This window comes from Peromyscus californicus, unplaced genomic scaffold (genome assembly GCF_007827085.1).
Source record: "Peromyscus californicus insignis strain IS unplaced genomic scaffold, ASM782708v3 Scaffold_9__1_contigs__length_137607984, whole genome shotgun sequence".
Taxonomy (NCBI): Eukaryota; Metazoa; Chordata; class Mammalia; order Rodentia; family Cricetidae; genus Peromyscus; species Peromyscus californicus.
The window spans coordinates 65,203,045-65,221,538 of record NW_026294617.1 but is presented as its reverse complement, the minus strand read 5'-3'; the positions used below and the strand labels follow the sequence as shown (position 1 = coordinate 65,221,538).

The 18,494-nt window shown below is 41.8% G+C and overlaps 1 protein-coding gene across 3 annotated transcripts in view; it reads left to right on the top strand.

Annotated features, from left to right (window-relative positions):
* The window catches only part of Fhip1a (FHF complex subunit HOOK interacting protein 1A), a 236,684-nt gene that overhangs the window by 142,956 nt on the left and 75,234 nt on the right, over positions 1 to 18,494 (top strand). For all 3 annotated transcript variants that reach the window (XM_052730252.1, XM_052730251.1, XM_052730250.1), the window contains 2 exons: positions 3,677 to 3,900; positions 16,407 to 17,033. In XM_052730252.1, coding sequence (XP_052586212.1) covers positions 3,796 to 3,900; positions 16,407 to 17,033 — 732 coding nt within the window. In that variant the 5' untranslated portion in view covers positions 3,677 to 3,795. The remainder of the gene's footprint in view (positions 1 to 3,676; positions 3,901 to 16,406; positions 17,034 to 18,494) is intronic.

Below are 18,494 nucleotides of genomic sequence, written 5' to 3'. Positions count from 1 at the left end.
TATGGCTTAGACTAAAGAGAGCAGAGGGCACAGAGGAAGAAATGACTACCATGCTTGTGACTCACACATTCCAGTTAGTGCAGTTAGTGACCACTCACTGTCTCTAGCTTTTGGCTTATGTTTATCTCTCTCTTTTTTTTTTTTTTTCCAAGACAGTGTTTCTCTGTGTAGTTCTGGCTGTCCTGGAACTCACTCTGTAGACGAGGCCAGCCTTGAACTCAAAGAGATCCATCTGCCCCTGCCTTTTGAGTGCTGGGATTAAAGATATGCACCACCACTGCCAGGGCTTTAATTCTCTGGTACTGGCACAAGAGATGGGGAATGGAATCATCTAGCTTCTTGATGTCTGATTGTGTTCCATGGTATGTTTGTGGACCTTCTGGCATCGATTTTCCTGTCTCCAATTTAGGTTATCTGATTTGCTTAATTTCTTCCTTATCTCTCAAGTTTACTTTATGCTGTTGTTTTTGTATTCATGATACATTTTGAATCTTCAGGCACCTGTCTTAAAAAGTGTGATTAGAAAAACATAAACCAAAAGAGAGGCATTTTTTCTAGAAAAGATAGATTCCTTGAGGGAGTAGGACCAGAGACTGTATTGTAGCCAGAAAGAAGAATATAACTTCTTAGCAAGTGCTCTGGACTTGGGAACTAGCAACTTTATGTTCTGTTTCTATCAAAACTGCCTTGTAAGCTCAGAGTGTTGGTTAAGGTGTTTTCCCTCTGAACCTCATTCTTCTCTCTCCAAGAAGGGTAAATATAAGTTCTTTCCGAGAACCGAATTAAGGCATCTTAGAGAACAGCTTTCTTCCCTTTATCTTTCCTTGTAGGCAATTGGCAAGGTATATGTCCCTTCTTTGTTTTGAAGAGAGGTTTTTAAAATCCTGAAATTGGAAAGCATCTTAAGTGTTGCAGTTTTCCAACCTCTGGGATAAACTAGATGCTTTAGGTATCTTCATTCTCACTGCATTCTCTGAATAAAGGCGTTGGCGGTTTCTTGGACATATAATGCTTGGGACAGTGAGGAAGTTGACTCACAATCTGGTTTTATTGCTCAACACAAAGCTGCAAACTTAAATGTTGATAAGCCAGGTAATCTAGGTGACGTAAGGAGACCATAGGGAAAACCAGAGCTGTGGGAACAGGCGAATCAATGCTCTACAAACATGGGTTTGCCACCCTCATAAAGAAAGCATCAGCTGGATCCAGTAAAGTACAGCTACTTGTGGCAAAGAGCCATGGTCTTTAGTGGACTGTGTTCATGGAAAACAGCCATTGTATTAGTAGGAAATACAGGCTGGGGAACTCATCTATTTACAGAAAGCATGACACAAGTTTTCACAGGCTGTTTTCCTCAAGTATGTGAATGTGTAGTCCTTACAGGTCTTCCTTTCTATGTACCTCAACACTCTACTACTCTTCCATTCTCCTTTAAAAGCATAATCAAAATCATTTAGTCCTGCAATTTCCCATTCTCATGACTTGTTTGACAATATTTTCATTTGGATTGTCCTCCCTCCTCTAGAAGCTTGTTTTTGAATATTTCATGTTTTCTTGAGTTTAATTCTACACCCGCAAATCCAACTTGAATCACCACCGGATCTGTCCTCATAATTTTCGCCCCCCAAGACAGGGTTTCTCTGTGTAACAGCTCTGCTTGTCCTTGAACTTGCTTTGTAGACCAGGCTGGCCTTGAACTCACAGAGATCTGCCTGCCTCTGCCTCCTGAGGGCTGGGAATAAAAGTGTGCACCACTATCGCTTGTCTGTTCTCACATTTTGTGGTTGTTGGAAAGGAGAAATTGATCATTGTTCCCTTTGTGACAACCCTGCACAAATCTGTAGTTATTTTTTTCTGTCTGTCTGTCTGTCTGTCTATCTATCTATCTATCATCTATCATCTATCTATGTGTGTGCACACACACTCACATATGGACATGTCATGGCACATGTGAAGAGGTCAGAGTATAATTTACAGGAAGACTCCCTCCCTCAACCGAGTGGTTCTGAGGATTGAACGCAGGTTGTCTGGCTTGGCAGCAAGCCTTTCCTGCTGAGCCATCATATCATGCAGTCCAAATCTGAAGACCCTTATCATGGGCTGTTTCCCAGTGCTCTGATAATTATAATTACTTTCTTCTGGACTCTCTCCAATCTGTACACTGAAAGAAATTATATTCTGAACTCTACCCAGTCCTTTTCTGGGCTGATTGAACTGGCTAGATAATACTACAATCTTATTGCTTTTTTTTTTCAGAGATTCCCCACATATTCAAGGTACAGTCTGTGACCCTAATATTTTTTTTCCAGTGATGGTAGTGTTGTAGCTAAGATTTCGTCATATCTTATCCACACAATTCATTTTGCATTTCTAAGTTTGCCACCTTTTACTCACAGCTAATAAGACACTATCTTGTTGTTGGTTTTTTTTTGGTTTTTTTTGTTTTGTTTTGTTTTTTGGTTTTTCGAGACAGGGTTTCTCTGTGTAGCTTTGCGCCTTTCCTGGATCTCGCTCTGTAGACCAGGCTGGCCTCGAACTCACAAAGATCTGCCTGCCTCTGCCTCCCGAGTGCTGGGATTAAAGGCGTGCGCCACCACCGCCCGGCACTATCTTGTTTTTGATGGCCATTCCTAACTGATTGTCATCCTAATCAATTGTCAACTTACTTGGAATATGATTATATTTCAGAAAAACTAGAAAACTTCACCTACTTTATAGCCACAAAATGATTGATTTAGAATCACTCTTCCTTCCTTCTGCTTTTTTTTTCTCTTTTTGTGATGTAGCATATCATGTAGCTGAATGTTTTCAGTTTCATTGTAAAGTCATTGAGAAACAATACCTCAGTTGTTTTGGGCCAAGGAGGATGATGGTGTGTGTGTGTGTGTGTGTGTGTGTGTGTGTGTGTGTGTGTGTGTGTGCTCGTGCTTATGCATATGTATATTCATGCTCATGTGTGTGGGTGCACATGTGTGCTGGTGTGTGTGCCTGTGTGTGAGAGTGCACATGGAAGTGAGAAGTTGGTGTCAGGTGTCTTGCTTGATTTAGTCCCTGTCCACTATATTGATTGAGGTAGGATCTCTCAGTTGAAGCCAGAGATCACTCTTTTGACTCAGCTAGCTAGCCAGCTTGCCCCGGGGCTCTCCATCTTGGCTTCCTGAGTGCTGGGATACGTAGGCCACAGCACCCACCAAGCTCTTATGTAGGCATCACACGTGCAAACACACACTTTATGCACTGAGCTCCAGCCATGCAGCTCACCCAGGGTTTATTAAGCTATTTTTTTCCTGTGACTATTGATTCACAATTTTCTTATTACTAGGTGTTTCTTAAAATTCTGTGAAAGTTGATAGCACAGTTTCTTGTTTAGTTGTGGAAACTAAACTTGAGTGATTTGGTACAATAACTTGTGGATAGTAGTTGCTTGTGGAGAGAAGAAAACCCACATGTTTCATACATGCATATAGTTCAGCAACACCTTAGTTTACATGTTTTTAGTAAGAGTGAGAGACTAGGAGAAGCTTTAGATTGAATATAAATAATATGGTATAATTATCATGTAGCTACTGTTTGTGTTGTACTTTGAGGGTGTCTATCCTTTTATTTAAATTGAGTAGTCAGTGCCTTGTTAATAGATGAACGTAAGATGCATTTTTTTTTGTTATTGTCATTACAGGTTTTGGAAAGTGACCATGAAGACTGAAGAAGTTACATTTTTAACATGATACTTGAAGTTAATGACTGCCTCCAACGTTTTCTTGGAAATTAAATATGACTTAGAAGTGTCAAAGGTTTATGATGTCATCAGTTTCGACAGAGAGCAAACTCCAGCAGGCTGTCAGCCTGAAGGGAGTTGACCCAGAAACATGCATGATTGTGTTTAAGAACCACTGGGCACAGGTAATGAATGACCTCCACCTCCTCTGCTGGTCTCAGTAGCCCCCTCCACCACCCCCAGCTTCTGCCACATTGAGCCAAGATTTCCTACTGGGTGACAGCTAGCTGGCTTTCTAGAAACCCTGGGTAGGACAGGCCCTTTCAGTCAATAGAAAAGCCGCTTTTTCTTCCTGATTTCCTATAGTATGTATCTATAAAAACACTTTTCCCAAAGGACTTGCTTATGAAGCATTTACTATGTACTCTGTTGAGTACTTCAAATGCTCTGTATCATCTAATCGTCCCCAGAAGCCAATAAGGCAGTTAGTAGAGAAAGGAGGTTTGCAGGTTACACGACTGTCTGGAGGTTCTGCGGTCAGCGAATTACCAGTTACTTCAATCCCTTGAGTCTGAAGCCCATGGGTCTGATGTCAGTACTCTGCCATTGTCAGGCCTGTGGACTCCATACAACGTAAGGAGAGCTGTCTGGCTATGTGTGAGTCCTCATCTTCTTTACTAAGCACATTAGTTTTTGTGGATGATTCATTTTAACTTCTCTGTGGCTCTTCTCTGATCTGCTGGTGTGGATAATTAAGGGTTGAATGTTTAGAAAATTTACCAGCCTGCCCCTTTCCTCAGGGAACTTGCAGGTAGTAAAATAAACAAAATTGGTATTCTTTACTACTTGTCCAATGTTATTCTCCCCAGGTGAGCTGGTAAGTGGCTATTTATGTGACAGTTTTTTAATGACTACCAGGTTCCTTCCTGTGTCTGGAAACAACACATGGGTTAAAGCCCTGAGCCTGTAAATCACAGCAATTATGGGGGACACAGTTTAGATCAAAAGGGGCAAAACCAGTTCTGCTTCTGGATTGTTCACACCTTAGAGTTGCTTTTCACTATCCAGTGTAAAGCTCCCATGACTTTTTTCTGCTTTCCCATTACTCTGAGTTATTGTTCAGATTTTAATGGATTTGCTGTGGGCATTGAGGACACCTCTGCTGTAGGGAAGGAGAGGAAGTAATTCCGGGTTATTCTTGATAATTAGATAACCGCCTTTGGCTTTGACTTTTTAAAGCATTTTAAAGCAGTGGCTCCAGAGTCGGCTAGTGAACCCTGAGAGATGTGGCCAGCAGTCCTCAGGAGGCCTGCTTCTATCTTTACCTGTTTGAATCATTCATTATGTTGTGCTTATCCCATGTGCAATGTATCTGTGTATTACCACATGCTTGTCTATTTGATTTACTTAATTATTTATCCCCATTTTTGAGTACACTACCACACTGATGGTGTTTTCAGCTTACCTTTCGTTTGACTGATGAGTCTACCTTTGGAATGTGAAATCTTTGCTCTGAGACCCACTGTCTTTGTATATAGTACATTTGATTATTAACATTCCTTATGAGGTTACTGTGATGTGATCCATCTGGCTTTCAGTGTTGTTCTTAGAGACAGAGATACATCACAGACCTCTGACTCTGTGTAGGTAGACCATCTACCCTGCTCAATCCTGTCTCTTTCTCCAAAGCAGTTGGAGTGCTCCTAGAATGTCCTGTGTCAGGAATGTGTCTGTCTTTTTTTTTTTTTTTCATGTTGTTGAGAGTAAATATTGGCCCCAGAATCCTATTAGACATTTCCATATCTGGCATGAATGGCTTCGGCATTATCAGACACTGTGGGTTATCTGAAGCACAATGCAGGTGCTTAGCACCCTCCTGTTGAAATATATTGAGCTGGCCGGGCGGTGGTGGCGCACGCCTTTAATCCCAGTACTCGGGAGGCAGAGCCAGGTGGATCTCTGTGAGTTCGAGGCCAGCCTGGGCTACCAAGTGAGTTCCAAGAAAAGGCACAAAGCTACACAGAGAAACCCTGTCTCGAAAAACCAAAAAAAAAAAAAAAAAAAAAAAAAAGAAAAAGAAATATATTGAGCTGAAGATGAGAATATCTTGTCAGAGGGAATGGTGTTAGTCATTAAACAATTCCCTTTATAAAGGGTGAGCCTATCTTATGATAGTTCAGCAATTCCCTTAACTTTGGTTGGATTTTTTTTAAGAATGAAAGAAAAGACCTTTTTATCAATCTCTTTAGACTTAGCTTTTCCTTCTAAATAAATCTGGAAAATGCCCTCAGTCGCTGTTGGCAGAGGCTCTGTGGACCTTCCTGTCAACTGTCTGAATGAAATACTGGTTGAGAAATAAATGCATGTGGGTGTCTAAGTGGCTATTTTCCTTACAGGCTGAGTGAGTCAACAGTTCAAATACATCCCTGGAGCATCCTTGGTGGTACAGTGGCAGGAATTAAGTCAAGAGAAGGGGCTGTTCTGGGTGGGAGTGGTAAAGAAAGTCGTAGTGTGGGCAGTTTGGCTGTGGAAGAAATTCTGATGTTAGAGGAAGGGAACATTTTAAGAGGGACATCGGTAATAGATGCTCACTTTTGACATTTTTCTTGGTGAAAAAGAAGGTGGAGAAGGCAAAAAATTGAGGGTAAGGTAGAGCTGTGGGATGGGAGTGAGTCCTTCAGCTGTCAGGACTGGCTGGTGTGCATTCGTCTCTGGACTTGCATACCTTGGCTCTTCACCATTGCTTCTCCTGCTGGGGTGATTGAAAGCAAACTCGAGAGACAATCTGAACTCTGACATGCATAACTCTGTACCTGCTGTGACTACAGCCCCCCAACTCCCCCGAGGCAACCAAGATAGCCTGAGAGGCCTCTAGGAAATGTGGCATAGTCAGGACTGAACAGCCACATTGTATTTACTGGAGTGTGCCATTAACCACTCAGTACAATACTTTTGTATACCATAAATTAGGAAAAATGAAGGCAGCGAAAGTCTGCACTATCTAGAATTCATCTTTGTTAGGATACTTCGGTATAAATTCAACGTAACTGACATGCATTTGACAGGCTCCGTTGTACTATTTATGAGTTGCTTCTGTGGCAGAGCTTGAGTTACAGAGCTAACATGGACAGAGAGAGAAGGGTGACTGCTTTCTGTCTTGGCCTCTACTGTCAGGGGCAACTAGTTCTGCAACTAGCTGGGCTCATATCCAAGGCAGTCCATCATTCCAGGGGTGAGGCCTTGAGTGGCCTAGTAGTGCACTTGAATTTCCAAAATCCCTGGGGCGTGATGGCATGACAGAAGGGTGCTCCATAGACACCCAGGAGTAGCCTCCTTCCTAATAGTGACATTGGAGAATGTAGGCTTAGGGACTTGGGCCTGGCCCATGCTTCCTCTCACCATCTTTTTTTTTTTTTTTTTTTTTTTGGTTTTTCGAGACAGGGTTTCTCTGTGTAGCTTTGCGCCTCTCCTGGAACTCACTTGGTAGCCCAGGCTGGCCTCGAACTCACAGAGATCCGCCTGGCTCTGCCTCCCGAGTGCTGGGATTAAAGGCGTGCGCCACCACCGCCCGGCTCTCTCACCATCTTGATTGGTGGTCTTGTGTCTTAAGTCACCAGAACAGTAGACCCAAAATCCAGATCTATCTGCTACCCCTCTGGTTGGACTTTCCAGTGGCCTATGCCCACCCACAGGCCAGGATGGCACAGACAGTTCCTTAGATCCTAGCTTCTGTGACTCCAGAATTGAAGTTGCTTGGCATTCGTGTCCACCATCATCCTTGGCAAATGTCCTGAAGGTTTCACGCCTCTGTGCCTGAAGTACTTGCTGCTCTTTCTGCCTGAGTATTCCTCCATCTGGTTAAATGCTGCTTTCTGCAGGACTCACTTGGGACCTCATCTCCTCTGGACACTCTCCCAGCTCTCTTTCATGTTTTCACTCTGTGCCCACCATCACCGCAAGCTTTCTTTTACTGTTCCGTCAGACTCCTTACGTTACAATGCTATATGTAACATCTCCTCCCCAACATCATTGCGAAGCTCCTCAATATCAGAGGCTATTAGCGATGTATTTGTGTTTCCGGTGCCCATAACAGAGTCTGGCATATTGTATGTAGCATGACATATCTCAATAAACTGCTGAAAAGCAAGGCAGGGACTAAGAAACACAACTTTAGAAGACCCAGGCAATTTAGGAAGCCACTTTAAACATGCATTAATTGTAAACCACTGTATAATATGCTTCCAGGAGGATCTTTGGACTTAACCTTCAGGGATAAGGACAGCATGTACTTGTGTTAGATTTTTATTGTCATTTACAAAAACAATTTATTGTATGGCAGGTTATTGTCTTATCTCATTGCTATCTTTGCATTTTCTCAATGGAAGAGGTCCACATGGAAGGAATCACTGACCTACCAGATAATAAATTGCTCAAGTAAACGGGCTGGTGAATTAAACCACCTACCTACTGGTCACTTTTCATGACATGCTTATACTTTGTGACTACATGGACCTTGTAATAGTTATTGTGTCCTCCTTTTTTTTAATCAGGAGAAGGGGAGTGGCAATTGGAGGAAGCTAGGCAAGGTAGTGTATGTCTGTATGTCTGTATTCCTAGTACTTTAGCAGCAGGAGCAGGGAGATTAAGAGTTCACCATCAGATTAGGCTATTGAGTGAGTCCTATTCTAGACTGGCCTACATTGCAAGACCCTGTCTCAAAAATAAGCAACAAAAGAAAAAATGCATTTCCATTTATCTAAAAAACAATCTAGGTCTCCTTTTTACAGAAACTTCTGTACTCCAAGAAAGCTGTTTTTAAAGACTTTTTTTTTTTGTTTATTTTATAGCATGCTTTGTGACTGTATGGACCTTTTTCTATTTTTGATATACAGAGGAAATAAGTTTTTAAAAATTAGAGAAAGCTGGACATGATGGTGTATGTCTATAATGCTAGCCCTTGGGTGGGAGGCAGGAGGATCATGAATTTAAGGCCAGCCTGGACTAATAGTGAGACCCTGTGCAAGCAAGGAAGAAAATGTCAGGAACATGTAATTGTTACAGTAACAATGCTTGAGAAAGAAAGTACAGTGGCTTTTCTTTTTCATCTTGGAAAGGGATGGCAGTGAGAAAAAAATGGAGGCACGGAGATTTTTTTTTCTTTTTTGATGTCCAATACCTTTCTAGTGAAAACTAAAGGGTGGGTTTTAGGTCTAGTACATAGTGTAGAGCTCTGAGTTCCCTGACTCCATTAAAGAAATAGAGAACACAGTGCATGGATTTGACATGCCTATCTGCATTTTTATTTCTTGCTCTGTTTAGCTTTGCTTTTGGTGTGCGTCTTGTCATGGACTAAATGACAGAGAACACTGAAAGCCTTGGGGAGACAGAAAGTTTAGAAAGCTCCGATTAATCTTCTGAATATCTTAGAAAATTGATGTCTGCCAACATTTTAAGCACTTACGTTTCTTTCCAGCTTTACGAGCGGCCTTAAACTTGACAGCTGAAAGTGGACAAAAGCCATACTTCTTAAGAGAGTACCAGCAGCTGATGCTCTGGACACTAAAGTATGCAACAGCCCTCCTGTTGCATACTCACCAATAAATCTGATTTGTGATATGGCTGAGGCTAATGTTCTGTTCAGTATTTTTACTTAGATCCTTCTTCCTGTGTTCTTTTCATAGCTCTTATTATCTTTTTTTTTTTTTTTTTTTTTTAAAAAAAAAAGGTTTTTATTAACAAGAGTCCTGGCTGGGTTATTGTGAGCTTGACACAAGTCAGAGTTATTTGGGAAGAGGACCTCACAATTGAGTAAATGCCCCTGTAAGACTTGTCTCTAAGCAACTCTCTAGTGACTTTTCTTAATTAGTGATTGATGTAGGAAGGCTCACTCGTTATAGGCAGTGCCACTCCTGGACCTGGTCCTGGCTTGTATAAGAAAGCAAGCCATGGGGAGCAAGTCAGTAAGCAGCACTCCTCCATGGCTTCTGTATCAGCTCCAGCTTCCAGGTTCTTCCCTTGAGTTCCTTCCCTGACTTTGGATGGTATACTACAAATTGTCAGATGGAATAACCCTTTTCCTCCCCAAGTTGCATATAGTCATGGTAGTTTGTTTGTTTTTTAAGACTGCAACAGAATCCCTAAGAGAGTGTGTATTAATTATACATAACCATGAATTTCATGTTTGTAGTATCATGTGTTTTTATCTTATTCACCTCTCACTACCCTGTTTCGTTCTCCTCTCACTCCTCTTGACCCTTGCAGAAAGAAACATTTTTTGAATAAACCTGACAGTGGCGTAAACAAATAACTAGAAAGCATTAGCAGGCACTTTATGTCCACTTAACAACACAAGAGTAGCAGTTTCCCGGGTAGGGCCTGTGTCTTCACTTTTTGTTTTGAACAAGGTCTCATGTAGCTGACATTGGCTTTGAACTCTGGTCCTCCTGCCTCTACCTCTCAAGTGTTGGGGTTATAGGTGTGTACTACCACACCCTGCCTTTATCATATTTTAAAATCCCAGATTCAGACAAGTCTGTGCAGCTGCTGGCTAGAGCTGATTTTATGCAAGTGGAGTAAGTAAACACATTTTACAAGAGGATTATAGTTTTAATATTAAAGAAATAAAGCCAGGCATGGTGGCACATGCTTATAATTCCAGCTACTCAAGAAGACTACAAATTCAAGATCAGCTTGGGCTGCATAGCAAGTTCAAGGCCAGCCCAGGCAACTTAGATTCTGTCTTAAAAGCCCAAAAAGGAGAAGCAACAACAAAACAAAAGACTGAGGTCATAGCTTTAGTGGTAGAGTGCTTGCCCAGGGCAAGCCAAGGCCCTGGGTTCAATCTCCCGTTCTGAAAATAAGGTAAGACAGATGGACATGAAGGAAGGAGAGAGGGAGGGAGGGAAAAGTGGAGGGAGGAAAGAAGGAAGGAAGGGAGGAGAGAGGAAAAGAAGGAAGGAGAGAGGGAGGAAGGAAGGCAGGTGGGTGGGCAGAAAGGAAGGAGAGAGGGAGGGAAAGATGGAGAAAGGGAGAGAGAGAGGGAGAGAGAAAGGAAGTCAGGCAGGCATGGGGTGGGCAAGCAGGCGGGCTGGCAGGAGGGCAGGAGGGCAGGTAGGCAGGCAGCAGGCTTGCTTTCGACCCTGGTAAGACCTTGTAGAGACAGGTACTCAAGGAATGTCCCAAGTGGAAAGGCTCAGCCATTAAGTAATGACAAGGACACAGTGGAGACCTAACTTCTGTTGTAGTTATTTGGTACATACAGTATAATCTGGTCCTTGACAGTTAAACCCTCCGTCCCTTTCTGTGCACTGGAAAGTGTTGCTGAGTAACTTGAGTTTTCCACAGTTGCCACTTTAAACCAGCATTCCAAAGCTTTTGAATTTTCTTCATGTGGCTTTCTTGAAGTAAGTAAGCTCCAGCCAAAGTCATGTGATCACCTGTGTCTGGAAGGCATAGACCAATGGTATGATTGGACTGAAGCAAGTCTCCTGGCATTTATCACAAGGGATGATCCCTTGTTAGCTCGAGGTAAAATGATGTGGTTAATGTGGCCCTCTCCTTTGTTTCCTGTTTAGAATTTATCACTCTTTAATATGCAGGCCCATTATCACTAACTGATGAGACCCATTAGAGACCAATGGTAGGGACATCTGATATTCCTTATGAAAGAACTAGACTATTTTTAATTGTATCCTTAATATCACTCCTACCTAAAGGTCAAATGGCTTTGAAATTAGGTTAAATTTAGATGTTTTGATCTGATGGCAATTTGAAAGCCATTGTTCATACTGTTCATTTTGTGTTTACTTTTAAATTATATTAATTTATACATGGAACTAAGTATGATCCAGGCTCATATTCCACACCTCCCCACACATGCCCTCTAGAGATGAAAAACATGCCTAGTTGTGATCATCAATACATTTATTATTATTTTTTTACGTTTATTATTTTTAACTGAACTGGCTTGCTTCATGAGTGTAGACTTTTATCATGTGCTAATTAGTTTATTAAATATGATTTTCAGCGTAGTACAGTGGACTTGTTTTGTAAAGGAAATGTTTACAAAGTACACTTTGTTTGCTTTTAGTTTCTCTCCTCCTGTGGCTCTTCCAGCCTTATTAGTTGAGTTTTCCCTTCTGGTTGGAGTATCCAAGACTGATGGTAAACACCTGAGAAGAGGCTTGCTTGAGTAACGCAGCAGATCATCACAGAGACAGCTAAGCCTGCAGGCGGCACTGTGTGCAGCAGCCTCACCACCCACCAGTCTGGAAGGTTAGAGTCAGTGTAGTGGGTAAACTAGGCAGCAAGCAGAGAAACCAGAAACAAGAATAAGAGGGCTTAATAGCAGTCCCATGAAGATAGGGCACAAAAGGAGAAGATAAGTCCAAGTCACTCCAGAAGTCAGTCTGTAGCAACTGAGGGGATGCGGTAGTTTGGATAGAAGCTCTTTGGCATTTCAGTGCATACTGAGTTCCTGCCTGGAAGCTTCCAAGGCTCCTGCTAGGGTGGGAGCCAGTCCCAGGTGTGGCCTCAGAACCAACCTGAAAAGCAGATCATAGGTATGTCTGCTGGCAAGGAAGGGAAGGCGAGGGAAGGGCCTGGGAAGGGCCCACTGAGAAGCAAGGCTCAGGATTTGTAACAACCTGGGCACAAAGGCAGTCAGCACTTGCTAAGCTTGGGTGCTCCGTGACTCAGAGCACAGCCTTGGTTACAACACACCCATTTCCCATGCAGTAAGACTACTGGCCAGGGGTGCGAGTGAGTAAAAGGACTCCAGGGTATTTCTCCCTTCCAGGTCAACAAACCCTTCGTCTCTGTGGATTATTAAAATCCTGCTGTCAGGTTTCTCTGCCAACTTCCCCAGAAAACTGTAGAAAGGAGCTGCTCTGAGGAGGCTAACTTACTGGATTTAAAAACCGCTAAACAGGGCTAGCGCTGGCTCCATACTCTTGCAGAGGACCAGAAGTCAGTTCCTAGTACCCCTGTCAGGTAGCTCACAAGTGCCTGTAACTTTGACTCTAGGGGATTTAACACCTTCTGACCTCCACAGGTACCTGCTTGCACATTCACATACCTACATAGACATCGAATTTTAAAAACCAAAAGGGGCTACACAGTTTTTATTCTGTCCTACAATTCTCTCTTCTCCTCCCTCCCTCCCTCTTTCCTTCCCTCTCAAAAATGGGGTCTCTTTATGTAGCTCTGGCTAGTTTGGAACTCATTGTGTAGACCATGCTAGCCTTGAGCTCATCACAGAGATATGCCTGCCTTTGCCTCCAAAGTGCTGGGATTAAAGGTGTGCGCCACCACTGCCTTGTAATTGTTTTTACTTTTTAGGGGCCCACAACCCAGCTCCCAAATAAATCCCACACGGAGACTTACTCTTATGAATGACCGGCCTTAGCTTTGCTTATTTCTAGCCAGCTTTCCTTAAATTATCCCATCTACCTTTTGCCTCTGTGCTTTTACCTTTCTTTATTCTATATGTCTTTTTTCCTTCTTACTCCATTGCTGGCTGGGTGGCTGGCCCCTGGCATCCTCCTCTTCGTCTTCTTTTCTCAATCCCCCTTCTTTCCCATTTCTCTCATTTATTCTCTCTCCTTGCCAGCCCCACCTATTTCTCTCTCCTACCTAGCTCTTTATTAGACCATCAAGTGTTTTCGACAGGCAAAGTAACACAGCTTCACAGAGTTAAACAAATGCAACATAAAAGAATGCAACTCATCTTTGCATCATTTAAAAATATTCCACAGCATAAATGATTGTAACATATCTTAAAATAATATTTCACAGCAATGCCCAGCTCAGTTCTTTTTTAAAGATGTCTTCTAATAGGACTGGGAATGTAGCTCAGTAGTGGAGTTCTTGAACTGGAATCAATAATATATATAAATACAGGTTAGTTAGTGAGAAGAAACTGAGTTGTGGTTGTATGGATTGTTTGGCTGTATATTGCACAAGAACTTTACATACACAATAAATATTGGCTTAAACATGTATAAATGTATATCCTCATTTATAAATTTATATTGCTTAGGCATTCTAGAGAATTAGATTTTCAATAATTGTCTTATCTCAGTATTTTCCTCTTTTTAGACATTAATACAAAAACATTTTTTACTTTCATTTTTTTTTATTTGTAGTCTGAGCTTACAGCAGAGAACTAACATCTTAAAATCTCATTTATCTTTGTTCCTTCCTCTACCTTCCCTCCTCTCTTGTTTCGATAGACAGGATCTCACTGTATACTTCACCCTGGCCTTGAACTGTGATCCACTTTCCAAGTGCTGGGATTACAGGCATGTGCTACTTTGCCCAGCCTTGTTTGCTTTTCTTAAATTTTTTTTCCGATTTATTTTATGCATATGAGTGTGTACTTGCAAGCCTGTGTGTGTGCATCCTGTGTGTACCTGGTGTCTGCACAAGGCAGCAGAGGGTGCTTGACTCCCTGGAGCTGGTGTTACAGAGGGCTGTGAGCTGCCATGTGAATTTAGGGAATTGAGCCTGGGTCCTTTGCAAGAGCAGCCAGTGCTCTTACCTGATGATCCGTCTCTCCAGCCCCTATGTTTGCTTTTTAGCAAAATATTTTATGTATTTTATATATCAAAATTTGTGTGTGATAATACGATTCACTTACAGTAGTTATATTGTATGGTGATGTATTTTAGTTATAATTCTCTTATTCTTGACCATCTGGGTCATTAGTATTTTTATTTCTCATTATTGGAAAAGTGTGTTGACACAAACATTTTAGGCATTTCCCCTCAAATCAGATTAGTAAAAGGGCAAGAACAATTTCATAACTGTTGTTACACATTGATGGATTATTTTTTAGAAAGACTGAGGTGATTTGGTGTGTCACTCCCTGTATATAAAGCAGTCTCAGTTTTAGACAGTCTGCACAGTCTGAGCAGAGTGAGAAATGTAATCACATTTTACCTGGAGGCCTAGCTGTAAATACAGTTCTCACAGGTAGATTCAACACATACACTTTGAAATCTTAGCACTGACAAAGCACAAGCTGATTTGTCCTTCAGAATGCAGAACCTTCAAGGTAGGGCCTTTGGGGGCTGGAAAGTGTGTGGTGTTGAAGTCAAAGCCCCTTTAGGAGCAGTGTGTTACTGTGTTCCTCTCTGTAGATGCTCTCCAAGCAAGCTCAGTTAGGCCTGCAGGAAATCTTGCAGCACCCGAGAACATGTAGGAGAGCAAGTGCTCTCAGGAGGGAAGTGGCAAGAGGATGCCCCGTGGCTGCCTTGTGGCCACCAGTCCACGGGCCGTATATTGTTTGGGTAGCCCCTCAAGCAATGCCCTTTCTCATGGAAAATGTCAACTCAAAAGTGGGGTCACTTTTTCCTTTATGAAGCAGTATTATCAACTTGATGATGAAAATTGATAGAGATCACAGAGAGTATGGAGATGCATTCATTCTGTCACGATATATGTACCCGATCCACAAAGATTCCTCTCTCATGCTTTTGACAGGTGAGAAGTGGAGACCTTTTCCTGAGGAATAGTTCCCCTGATTGCTCATGCATGCCGACATGACACTGTGTATTTGCCAGCTTCCCCAACAACTTAAAAAAACTGTTACATAAATACAGAACATGTAACAACACATCATAGAACTGGGCCAGGAGGGAACTGCCGAAGGCAAACATTGCCTTATATGCTGTTCAGAAAGGCAAACAGAAGCAGAGATAGAGTCCTTGATAAAATGTCAGGTGGTTTAAAAAACACCAGGTGGAGTATTTTAAAGGGAGTGAATTGAATGGGATTATCATAGATATCCCATGTCACTAAGGTAAATGGAAATTAAGATATAAAATGGTTTAAATTTCCAGGCACCCAAGTAGAAGTGTTGGTGGGCAGAGTGAGGTCAGAAACTTCAGATTCTGAAGGAAGGAAGGGAAATAGACCAAGGATGTGGCATGACCTATACAACAGATACTGAACAAAATGTATTTACCTTAGCCATGTGTTAGGTGGTGTCTAATTTTGTTTCATTAACTATTTTTATCACTATGTCCAAAGCTTTTGTATCACTCCAAACTTCAGGAATTTACTTTGTAATTGATTATCTCAGAGAGGTATTTACTTATTTGTTTTGGCTTAAAGAACAAGATGCTCGGACTCCAAAGTTTGCTTCCTGTGTCTATGCCTTCTGTTAGAATTGACTCTACTTGTGCTAGGCCTACAGTTTCTCACTTTGCATTTATTGTTCCTATTGCTGTGCTGGTTGTCGAGGCTGCCCCTGCAAGTGGAGAAGTGAGGCACAGTGTTTATCAAGAGCATGGGAGGAGTTACGTTGCTCTGCTGGAGCCTTCAGAACAACTGCATTTATGGGAGAATATGGGTAGCCAGGTTACCTTTTACTTGTTTAATGCATTTGAAACTTAAAAGGCAATGTTGCATTATTGGTAGTTTAAAGGGAAAGTAACTTGTTTTCTCTTTGAATACCAAAGGAATTACTACTTTTGCATTTTTTTTTGCTTTTCTTAACTTTTGCACTATTGGCATATTTGATAATTATAGATATTTTATATCCAATGGCTCCTGTGTTTTTGTGCCAATTTGGTAAAAACAACAACAACAACAACAACAACAAAACCCCCCAAAAAACGGTGATGGTGTGTTTGGGGAATTATGGTGAACAGCAATGGATGACAGACAGGTGGTTGATATGTTGCAGGTTGTGAAGATCTTAGAGAAGCATGACCCCCTGAAGAACGCCCAGGCAAAATATGGGTCCATCCCCCCAGATGAGGCCAGCGCTGTGCAGAACTATGTGGAACACATGCTTTTTCTGCTAATCGAAGAACAGGCCAAGGATGCTGCAATGGGGCCAATTCTGGAATTTGTGGTCTGTGAGAATATCATGGAAAAGCTCTTCCTTTGGAGCTTGAGACGGGAATTCACTGATGAAACCAAAATTGAGCAGCTAAAGATGTATGAGATGTTGGTCACCCAGTCGTACCAGCCTCTGCTGCACCACAAGCCCATTCTCAAGCCCCTGATGATGTTGCTAAGCTCCTGTTCCGGAACAGCTACCCCAGCTGTGGAGGGGAAGCTGGTTGTCCTGCTGAACCAGCTCTGCTCCATCCTTGCCAAAGATCCGTCCATTTTAGAACTCTTCTTCCACACCAGTGAGGACCAAGGGGCCGCCAACTTCCTCATCTTCTCCCTTCTGATACCCTTCATTCATCGAGAGGGCACGGTAGGCCAGCAAGCTCGGGATGCTTTGCTGTTTATCATGTCTCTGTCTGCTGAGAACAGCATGGTGGCCAGTCACATCGTGGAGAATACCTACTTCTGTCCAGTAAGTCCCTTTTGTTGCTGCACTTTTCTCCCATCTCACCCCTTTCCTCTCATGTGTCAGTAGTCAGTGCTCTCGTTCCATTTCTTCCAAGTTGCACCTTCCATGGAAAGACGTTCAGAGGAACTTGCTTGGGGGCAGCAGAGGTCCCCAAGTTTCACTGCTAAAATTTGGCTGAGCAGTGGCAGCTCAGAATATACCTCTAGACTTGCAACCATTTCTCAGTTCATTTTTATTGTGTTGGGAACATTTTTTTATTCTTTTCTAAGAGTATATGCATAGAGGTTGGTAAAACTTGCTCTTTTAAAATTCATAGCCTTTCAGGTTGACTTTGCTCCACTGAATCAAGGCATGTGGTAAGACCCCTCACAGCTACTTCTACAAATTAATTTATTTCTCAGCAAGATAATGACTGTTAGTTTTAGGTCTAGAGCATTGATTTTATTGAAAAATGAATACATATTTGCCATAACAAAAAATTCTCTACTTTGTATAGTTTCTTAATCCAAGATGTAGAAACAAAGTGGTATATATTGGAGTAGCCAATGCCCAGTCAGCACTAGGAAAAAATGGGAGCAGTATGGAATTTTCAGGGGTTCATAGGTCTCTGAGTGATTTTGGTGTTATATTGTTTGGACAATAGCTATCAATACTTTCTAAGCTCAGTGAACATTTCTATTGTTTATTCTTTTTTATTAGTCTTTATACATCATGTAGCCTTATATATGTGGAATAGTTTGGAGAGTCCTGGTGAGTTTTGTTGGGATAGGCAAGGCAAGTTTGTATGGGTAGATAAGAGTTTTTGCTATTTTTAGTAAACACTATATGGGTAATTTTAGACCAGTAGAAACACACTCCCTCAAGGACATTTAGAAATATATGTGGTAGGTGGGTGTGTGCTTAGCATGGGGATATGATGTTTTTAAGAAGGGACCATACGAGCAGTACTGAGTGCCGGCAAGGATGTGGAAATAGGAATTCATATTAATTACTGGTGGAGATGCAGATTGGTACAGCCACTTTGGAAGACAGTTTGATAGTTTCTTTTCTTTTTTCTTTTTGAAGTATTTTATTTATTTATTCCTTTTTATGTGTATGGGTATTTTGCCTGCAGGTATGTCTATGCATGCATGCAGTGCCTGGGGAAGTCACAGGAGGGCATTCTATTCTCTGGAACGGAAGTTACAGGGCGTTATGAATCACCCTTTGGTTCTGGGAATCGAACCCAGGTCCTCTGGAAGAACATTCAGTGTTCTTAACCACTGAGCTATCTTTCCAGCCCTAACAGTTTCTTATAAAACATGCTCTTATCATATGCTTTCCTTAGTATTACACAAAGGAGTTAAAACTTGTATCCACACAAAAATCTGAACATGGGTGTATCTAGCTGCTTTATTCATATTTTTAATTGTAGAAGCAATCAAGATATCACCTTTACTTGGTAAATAAAAACTGATCCACCTA